Source organism: Talpa europaea (assembly GCF_964194135.1).
Source record: "Talpa europaea genome assembly, chromosome: X".
NCBI classification, from domain to species: Eukaryota; Metazoa; Chordata; class Mammalia; order Eulipotyphla; family Talpidae; genus Talpa; species Talpa europaea.
In genome coordinates this window covers 51648381-51658165 of record NC_140081.1, presented here as the reverse complement: position 1 = coordinate 51658165, position 9785 = coordinate 51648381, and the positions used below count along the sequence as shown (strand labels likewise).

The 9785-nt window shown below is 40.4% G+C and overlaps 1 protein-coding gene across 1 annotated transcript; it reads left to right on the top strand.

Moving 5' to 3' along the window:
* Window positions 1-7705: 7705 nt before the first annotated feature.
* RTL3 (retrotransposon Gag like 3) lies at window positions 7706-8976 on the top strand (the record flags this gene model as incomplete). Its single annotated transcript, XM_084258938.1, is given in 9 exon segments — window positions 7706-7820; window positions 7823-7885; window positions 8015-8131; window positions 8134-8328; window positions 8331-8433; window positions 8435-8456; window positions 8460-8614; window positions 8688-8886; window positions 8890-8976. Coding segments are annotated over 9 exon segments (1056 nt in total).
* Window positions 8977-9785: the final 809 nt, after the last annotated feature.

The following is a 9785-nucleotide window of genomic DNA, read 5'->3' as shown; positions in this document are numbered from 1 at the left end:
CAGATGCCTTTATTCACCCATGGAAGAAACGGAAACAAAGCGAACAACAGGAAAACAAAAACAAACCCTTCAATTTACACAACAGAATCATGGTTACCGGAGAGGAAAAGGAATGGGAGGGCTGGTAAAATGGATAAAGGGGGTCAATTTTGTGGTGATTAATGGAAACTAGACATTCAGTGATGATCATAATGCATACGCAGAAATTGAAATGTAAATTTGTATATCTGAAACTCATTTTTTAGGGTTTTTTTTTATTTTCTTACATCATTGATCATTTTTATACAATATTTTATTTCTCCCCTCAGGTGTTCTTCCACTACCACAGCACCCATGAGCCATCAACATAAACCCTTGTGCTCTTCCCTCCTCTGTTTTGACCCCTTTCCCTTCCCCTCCCCTGTGATTGTATGCCTCAGATCTATGGTCTGCCTGCTATAAAACAACAGTCCCTCAATAAAATATAACAAAAGGCATTGCTGCAAGTAGAAGAAAAATGTTCATATCACTTTACCTAATACAGGAAAAACAGGCTTTCCAATATTTTTGAAATTTGGCATTTAACTCATACCTTTGCTAACCAAAGAAGTAGCATTTGTAATCAAATTTAAAATGATTCAGTTTGTCAGAAATGCAACTTCTTTATATGGTAACGTAAAAATTTTGGGGAATTTAAAAAGTGCAATAATAGTATCAGTTTCTGCCTTACAGTGCTTCAGAATTTCTGAAATTTTTTTCACTTATATCAAAATTCTATATTGTTATAGCTAGAAGGCATTTAAGAAGTCAATCTACTACCCTCATTTTCTAGATGAGAAATTACATCCAGAGATATTTTTATATACCCAAGAACATACAGATAGACTATGGCAGAATAAGAATCTAGCGCCTTTAACCAACTGGAGAAAACTAAAGCAGAAAATAAGTAGTTCTGATGAGAACTGCAGTGTTGGCTGCATTTGCAACAATAGCATAGAGCAAAGAGAGTAGATGTAGGCTAAGGAAATTGTGTATGGTTCCTTGGAAGAGACAGCTTCTGAGCTGGAACTAGAAAGATGGATCAGGTAGAAAAGCCAGCCACAGGTCATAGGCATGTAGACAAAGGCAAAGTGTGTGAGCTATATGAATGACACAATGTAGAGACTATCAAGGTTATTAGAGAGTAAACAAGGGAAAAGGGAGCACTGCTAGAGACCTAATTTTTTTCAGACTATACTATACTATACTATATTTGCTGACAGAATTATGATTTTTAGTGGGGTGTGCAACATATAATATCACTTTGTTCAAATTTTCCTTTCACTTTCTCCCTAAGATAACAATCAACATATGAGACTTACTAACATAACTGAGCATGGCCATTTCTTATCATTATACGGTTTTTTTTCTATCTGTCAAATGAACATACTTGTCTTCTTTTTTCCCCTAAATTTCATTTGCTCAGCTAAGAAAACCTCTTTTACTTTAAATGTTTTCATAACCATCTAAAGACTCCATAAATTTCATTGTGTTGTTAGTGTAAGTGGAAAGATTAAAGTGTAGGGGAAACATGATGAGAGTTTGGATGTGATTACATTCCTGTTCTTACTTGATTAATTCAGGAAATTAAAACTACTTTAGGAATTTTGACAAAACCCAGTGTAGTTTTTTTTTTTCCACTCAAGAAAGTAATTCTCTATGACTAGCCAATTTTGAAATTGTTTGTAAGGACATTGAATTTGGTTTTTTTGATCTTTAGCACTGGGGGTGGGATGGAGGGAAAGGTCCTTGTGTTTACTCACTGAATAAATATGCCTGTATGCCAGGCGCTGTTCAGGGCTTTAGCATGGACTTTTTAAACATCTGTGTTGGCTGCTCCACAATCCCCTTGGTAATCATCTCCTCTTCTTGCTCAAGTATCTCCAGTTCTAATGCTACAGCATTATTTGGAAAACTAATCCTTATCCAGCCAGGTAATAAAATAAAGCTCCTGAGTAGTGAAAAATCAATGCCAAAAAATTCATGCACTGTAGATTTCTTTGTGTGAGAGACCCTCTTTAACCCCTATACAATTCTAGCAACTTGGTCTATCCAGTTTCGCAATTCACAGATGATTAAAAAGAAAAAAATGAAATGAGATAATTAGTTACATTTTCTTCCTCCTTTTCTCCTTCTCTTCCTTCCCCTCATTATTGATATTGTTTTAAAAATGAATGTTGCAGCTAATTTTATTGGGTATTGTTAGCTGCTAAATACTGCTAAGCCTTTACATGCATTATTCCACTAAATATTTGCAACAACCATGTAATGTTAAGAACTGTTAATAGCTCAACTTTACAGTTTCATGAACTGAATTTTTTAAAAATATAGCTTATTTTATTTTTATTTTATCTTATAGAGATAATGTTGGTTTACATTTTGGGAATATAGAGCTCCCCTCCCCTTTCAAGTGTTATTTCCATAGTGCAACCACCACCAAAGCACCTGTTGTCTATTATCATAGTGTCTATTGCTACCTTTTTTATCTGGAAATCTATTTCATCTATATAGATATTGCTGTCCCTGCCTTCCTTTGGGTTCCATTCACTTCTACAATTTTCTTGAAGCCCTTTACTCTGGGTCTGTGTCCATCTTTGTAAGTCAGGTATATTTCCTGGAGACAGCATAGGTTGACTCCAACCAGATACTTGGTGTCTTTTAGTGGGCTAGTTCAGTCCATTTATGTTTACAGTGATTGCTGATATGTGAAAGTCTATGGATGCTATTTTGTTCTTAACTTTTGTGGTTCAACCTATTTCCTTTTCAGTTTTCTGTGTATGTTCCACTCTTCAGTTCAGATAGAAGAACTCCTTTCAGGGCCTTCCTGCTGGCATAAGTCCTAGTACTATTAGGCTATCACTGCTATGGCCTAAGTTCGATCCCCAGGCAGGGAGATAACCCACATATGGCACAGCAGACCTCTCCTGTCTTGCCCACTACTCCCCTTAGCAGTGTATTTCAGTGGATCTGCCTGTTCTGCTCCCCACTCTATCTCTGAGGAATCCTCTTACCCCTCACACCTCTGGCCTACATCCCAGTTCTTCTATGAATAAATAAATAAGATCATTTTTTTTTTAACAAAAGAGCTCCTTTCAATATTTCTTGAAGAGGAGGTATTTAGTGTTTGCAAATCCTTGTAAAAGTTTCTCTTTGTCTAAGAAGGACTTTATTTATCCTTTATATCTGGAAAGCCTTGCAAAATAGAGAATTCTTGACTGGCAGGTTTTATCTTTTAATATTTGAAACACGTCAACACATTCTCTCCTTTCCCATCATGTTTCTTCAGAGAAGTCTGATGTCCGCATGAATGATGTTTCTTTATAGGTTATCTGTTTTTTCTCCCTTGCCAGCTCCAATATTCTTTCTTTCTCTTAAGTTCTTGGAAGTTTCATTATTATATGTCTTGGTATAACTCTCATTTTGTTTAGGTATCCTGGGGCTCTTTTAGTTTCCTGGATTTGTAGATTTAGTCCCTTCTCCACATCAGGAAGCGTTCCTTTATTATTTCTTTGAATTTTTTTTCTGTTCCCTTCTATCTTTCTGTCCTCCCTATTATTCTTATATGGCCTTTCCCCATTGAATCACAAAATTTTCAGTGTTTCTTCATTTTATTTTTGCTTTGTTTCTTTCTTTCCATTTCTACCTCGATTCTTTGTTCATTCACAACTTCAAGTTCACTACTTCATTCTTCCATTTGGTCTAATCTACTTCCACAGCTTTCACCTGAATTTTTTGTTTCCTCTAGCTCTCTTTTTACATTCTTGTAGGGTAAATGGTTTTTCAGGCTTTTCTGCCCTCCCACCATTAGGATTACCCTGCCTGATGGAGTAGCTGCAGTTGTTACATTGTTACAAACTATCTTGTTTACTTCTGTGAGCCCTGGGAGGAGTATCGAGGGAGTCACCAAGAGAAGGAGAAGGGGAGGGGAGGCAAGAGAGAGAAAGGGGAGAAAGAAGGCCAGAGAAGCCCAGAGTGAAGATTTGCCGGGGGCCTGGAGGCCTCCTGGCCTCCTGGCCGCCTGGCACCCCTGCCTGCTGTGTATCTGTTTGCCACACTACTTGTAAAGCTCAATAAAAGCCTGAGAAAACCACAGCGGGCTCCAGGACTCTCCTTTACCCATCTGCTGGATCATAGAAACCTGCTCAGTGGCCTATCCTGCCACTACAATCCTGACTCTACATATTTTTCTTATTTAGAGCTTCAATTTTGATCTTCTGTTCACTGATTTTATTTCTCATGACATGCTTTTCTTTTTTTAATTTTCTTTGTGTACTTCCATTGCTTTAAGTTTGCTTATCATGGCAATTTTGAATTCCATATCTGATAGGATGAATAGCTCTTCCATGTCTTTGTGGTTTAGTTCTGGAGATTTGTTCTCTCTTATTCCCCTGATGAAGTATATGGTTGTTTGTTCTTTTTTCACTTCTACACATCATTTGTTTTTGTTTCCACACTTCTGTTGATGGGTATTCTGCTGAGTGTAGTCCCTACTTCCACACTTGGTGGGGTGTGATCACCTGGTGGCAAATGTAGTTATAGCAGTGGGCAGCAGCAGGATGGTGGCAACCATGAACTGAGTTTTACACTAAATTTTATAACTAATAATTTACCAAATTTATCTATACTTAGTATAGTCAAGTATAAAGGAAACAGTATGAGAACTGCTTGACAATTTATTGAAAAATAAATAACACAAAGGAAAAAAATTACATGATTTGGTAAACAAAATTTTGGAGGAATATAATTTGGAGATAAACCACTCAGTAGCTTTCATAATGCAACATAGTGTTACAACACATTAAATAAAATGTGTAATTTTGTGTAATTTTGACCCAAAACAAATAAAGAATAAATGGTGATGTTCAAAATTTTATTCAAAAATGGAAAACAAAGTTAACGTATACTATGAATATTTCTTTTTTTAATTGGTCAGGTAAATATCAACTGTGTACTTTGGATTCTCAAAGAGAAGCTTTCAATTATAAGAAAAATTCACACAAATAAAATGCATTATTCCATGATGATGGTGATGTTTTTCTGTGTGCTATGTTTCTAAAGAATAAAACATTTTTTAAAAAGTAGTATGGAAATATAACTCAATTTATAAAAGGCTTTGCTTTTCTTTACAAAGCCTCTGCATACACGTTCATGCAAGCCAGTTCATTGGTTTGTCATTGTTTGGATTTCATCACCAGGTTTTTTCCTTTTATGCTAATACATTACCAGCCATTTTTATATATTTTTACATCATTTTTCATTTTTGCACCAGCCATTTTTAAAAGATACTTGAGACCATGACTAATTGATGTGTGATTTGAAGTGGCCAATGTAACTCCCAATTCCACTCATTACTAGGAAAAGATAACTGCTCATGAGCCTTACTTAAAATGGCCACATGACTTGTGCCCAGGGAGTAACTGATTTGTCATAAGAAGAGAAGGTGGATGTTGAGCAAGGACACTTCTCAAAAATCCAGCCCTTAATATGCTACCTAGATGCATCCTGGAGCACTTGAATTTCATGGAAAGATAACAACCCTAAAACAAGACTTTCAGAAGGAACCAGGGGCCCTGCAAGACTTCTACAAGTTGGTCTTCTCCACCATCATACCTTATCACTTGCCTAGATGTGTCCATGATAAAATTTCCAAGAAAATATTGGAGAGGAAAACCCTAGGGACTGAGTAAGTGTGCAGGAGAAAGGGCTGAGGGATTGTGGCTTTTCCTCTGTGAGAATTCAACAAAAGACCCAGTGTGGATAAAATATGAGCAGGTCACACAAAACAGATACAAAAAACAAAGTCCAAAACCTTTGTGGTCAAGAGAAATGTTTGCAACTTTTCACAAGGGCAGTGGTATTATTCCAAATTTCCTTGTCAAATATTCACTACAGGAATGAAGGCCTGAATACACATGGCTGTCTCATATCAGTGCATCATCTATTTTCTTTTCAGTTTTAAATTTTGCAGTACTGTCAAAAAAATTCTTCCACATTCAAAATGGTTATGGTACAGAGGAGAGTTGTAATGTGTTCTGCAAGTGGGTGTATTTGTTTCAATTCAGTGTGTGCAGAAAAGTCAAGCCTCTACAGCCATTCACAACTTTGCTATGAGTATGAAGACAGTTGAGTTTTTAGATTAAGTCTCAGAATGGTAACACACATTTATAAAAATTATTTTCTTAACTATTTTGAGGCATTTTTAAAATAATATACATGTGTCTGCTCAACATAGTTGGATAGAAAAATAAAAGCCTCTCACAGGCAGACGTCAGACTCTATGAGTTTTCCAGGAATGGGATTTGGGCCCCACCAAGATTGAAAATAGGAAATTACTTTGAGCCTCTGGAGCTCAGCAAAGCGATATGTCAGATATATTGTGAAGAGAATTTCAACTTTTTTTTTTTTTTTTTTCTCCTGTTGTTGGTCTGGTTTGGTTACTTATGTGGTATGATTTCTGAGGTATCAGAAAAATTTCCCCCATCCTTTCTACCCTAGCACACTAAAATATCTCTTGGGTTGGCCAACAAGAGCCCAGATTCCCCACATTGCAGAAGGAAGGGAGGGAGGGAGGGAGGAAGGAAGGAGAGGGGAAGGAAAGGGAGGGAGGAAGGAAGAAAGGGGAGGGGAGGGGAAGAGAGGGGAGGGGAAAGGAAGGAGGAAGGAGAGGGGAGGGGAAGGGAAGGGAGGAAAGAAGGAAGGAAGGACAGGGAGGGGAACGAAAGGGAGGGAGGGAGGGAGGGAGGAAGGAAGGGAGGAAGGAAGGAAGGAAGGAAGGAAGGAAGGAAGGAAGGAAGGAAGGAAGGAAGGAAGGAAGGAAGGAAGGAAGGAAGGGAGGGAGGGAGGGAGGGAGGGAGGGGAAGGGAGGGGAGGGGAAGGGAAGGGAGGAAGGAAGGGAGGGAGGGAGGGAGGGAGGGAGGTAAGGGGAAGGGAGGGGAGGGAAAGGGAGAAAGGAAGGAAGGAAAGAAGGAGGGGAGGGGAGGGGAGGGGAGGAAGGAAGGAAGGAAGGAAGGAAGGAAGGAAGGAAGGAAGGAAGGAAGGAAGGAAGGGAGGGAGGGAGGGGAGGGGAGGAGAAGGAAAGGGAGGAAGGAAGGGAGGGAGCGAGTGAGAGAGAGAGAGGAGGGGAGAGAGAGAGAAAGAGAGAGAGAGACCACTTTGATTTAATTATTGAATGCAGCCGTTGAAATCCAAATGTTATACTGGGCTATTAGGCAGACATTAGAAATAAAAGCCTATATAAAACATATAAAGAATATGGAGAAATTGTTTCTGATCTAATGCTATGTTTCGTAAGAAGAATGCAAAATGACAAACGTAGTTTGAGTCAGATACTGCTCTTAAAATGTCGTGGGCTGTGTCAGTATATATGACCCAGTTATGAATATAAGACTTTTGTAAAAGAAACCCAGCTGTTGAGGAGGTTTTATTCTTATTTGTTTTGAATGAGTACTTTCCACATTTTCTTATCCTCAGATCCCAATCTCTTCACAGTATATCTGACACATGGATTTGCTGAGCTCCAGAGGCTCACAGTAATTTCCTATTTTCAATCTTGTTGGGACCCAAATCCCACCACTGGAAAACTCACAGTCTGACATCTGCCTGTGAGAGGCTTTTAGAAATACCTCACAAATGCCAACTCAACCTCTCCTGGCAGCAATCTGCCAAACCAAGCCCATCTCCTCAAATGATGGCAGCTACCTATGTTTCTCTGATGTTGAAGAATGAGATTCTTCAGGCCCAAGTGCAGTGGCTGATGGAAGAATATGGTGTCCTACAAACCCAGATCCCAGAACTCCAGAGCACTAAGCAGCCAAGGAGGATGAATTATTACAGAAGCTCACAGAGTCCAGGAACAACCATCCTGGGGGTCCCTGACAGCCCAAGAGACCCCAACTGCCCCAGGAACCCCAGGCACCCCCAAATGGTACATGAGCTCTCAGCATCCTGGGAGTCCCAAAAGAATGCAGAGGCTGAAGATCATCAGAAGTTCCCTCAGTGACCCAGGAAACCCAGAAACCCAAGAATTTAGTGTCCTATGATCCTCCAAATGCCCAGGATTCCCAAGAGGCACCAAAATTCCAGGATTCCTTGACATACCTGGAGCTCCTGTGCTTTCAGCACCCCAGGAGACATTGGATCCTTCAGGTGCCCAAGACGTCCTACAGTTTTCTGTACCCCAGGAGTCCCAGGAGGGCTTAATAGCTGCTGAGACTTCAGTAGTTTCAGAGTTCCCACAGTTGCTCAGGAGGCTAGAGGCTAAAGTTTTTGAGGATGCTCAGAAGCTTCCTGAGTTCCTGGTTAAATTGAACAGTTAATGAGAGTCAGGGGGCACCTGTATTCCACAGTACCTGCCCTGGTAAGTTTTGTTGGCAACCACTACTCGGGTGAGGCAGGAAAGTGCTTTCAATCTTTAGTACATCCAAATCCCCCTCCTGAAGTAATTTGAAAGTTGCATACAAGTGCTTCAGGATGCTTTTGACAATACAGAAAACATGGAAGATGCCAGCCATCACATTTGTCAGCCCTACCAAGGGAAAGACTTCATCTACCATTATGTGCCCCACTTCTACCTCACTGCTCAAAAGAAGATAAACTTGTATGAAAACATTCTCCTCCAATTTCAGGAAGTGCCTGACAGTGCTATTCAACATGAACTGTCTTGCACAAAGCCAATCCACCAACCTAGGTGATATAATCAGCCCTCATGTCAGCCTAGAAGAAACTAAGTGTGAGTCTCATGCAAATCCACAAGGGGCAAGTTCCACTGAGAAGAGATCTGGGTATGAGTTTCTATCATCTAAAAGCCAGTTTATATATGCTGCAAGCAATCAGCCATACCTCCGTGATATTGAAGAACACTTGTGCCTGTAGTATAGTTATCCCGGTCATTTTGTCAGAGATTGCCCTGTCTTACCTCATCATTTGCAACAAGTAGGGAACATCAAGGCCCAAAGGTAAGGGGGACTCCAGGGGTGCCAATCTACAAATATGTGTCCCTCTTGCTTCCAATATCAATGTCCCATATCCTATGACTTACTGTTGAAATCTGACTGGGAAGAAGATAGTCCTTTGAGCAAATAATGGTGGATTCAGGCTTCTATAGAAACAGCATTGACCATTCCATGGTGTAGCAGGAGGAGGGGCACAGTGCTGGTTCATCTATGATCCGAGCAGACTGGGTAAAGGAGAGAGTCCTGAAGCCCTCGGTGGCTTTCTCAGGCGTTCACTGAGCTTTTACATGTAGTGCAGCAAACAGGTACATGGCAGACAGGGGTGCCGGAGGGGCCAGGAAGCTGGCAGGCCTCCAAGCCCCCAGCAAGTCTTCACTCTGGGCTTCTCTGGCCTTCTTTTTCCCTGCCTCTCTCCCCTGCCTCTCTCCTGCCTCTCTCCTGCCTCTCTCCTGCCTCTCTCCTGCCTCTCTCCTGCCTCTCTCCTGCCTCTCTCCTGCCTCTCTCCTGCCTCTCTCCTGCCTCTCTGCTTTTCTTGGTGAATTTCTCAATACTGCTGCCATGGCCCGCAGAAGTAAACAACACAACTATAACAGTGTAACAAAATGCAGGTGCCCCATCAGGCAGGGCAATCCTAATGGCAGGAGGGCAGAAAAGCCTGAGAATCGTTTATCCTACACATATTTTGAGAGAAGCTACGCATCCACTATAGATGGCTATCCACTGATTAATGGACTTACAACCAAGGAAACACCATCTGTTAAAGTTAAAATTGGAAACCATGTTGCAGAGCTCAGTTTGACTTTATTCATGTACCAC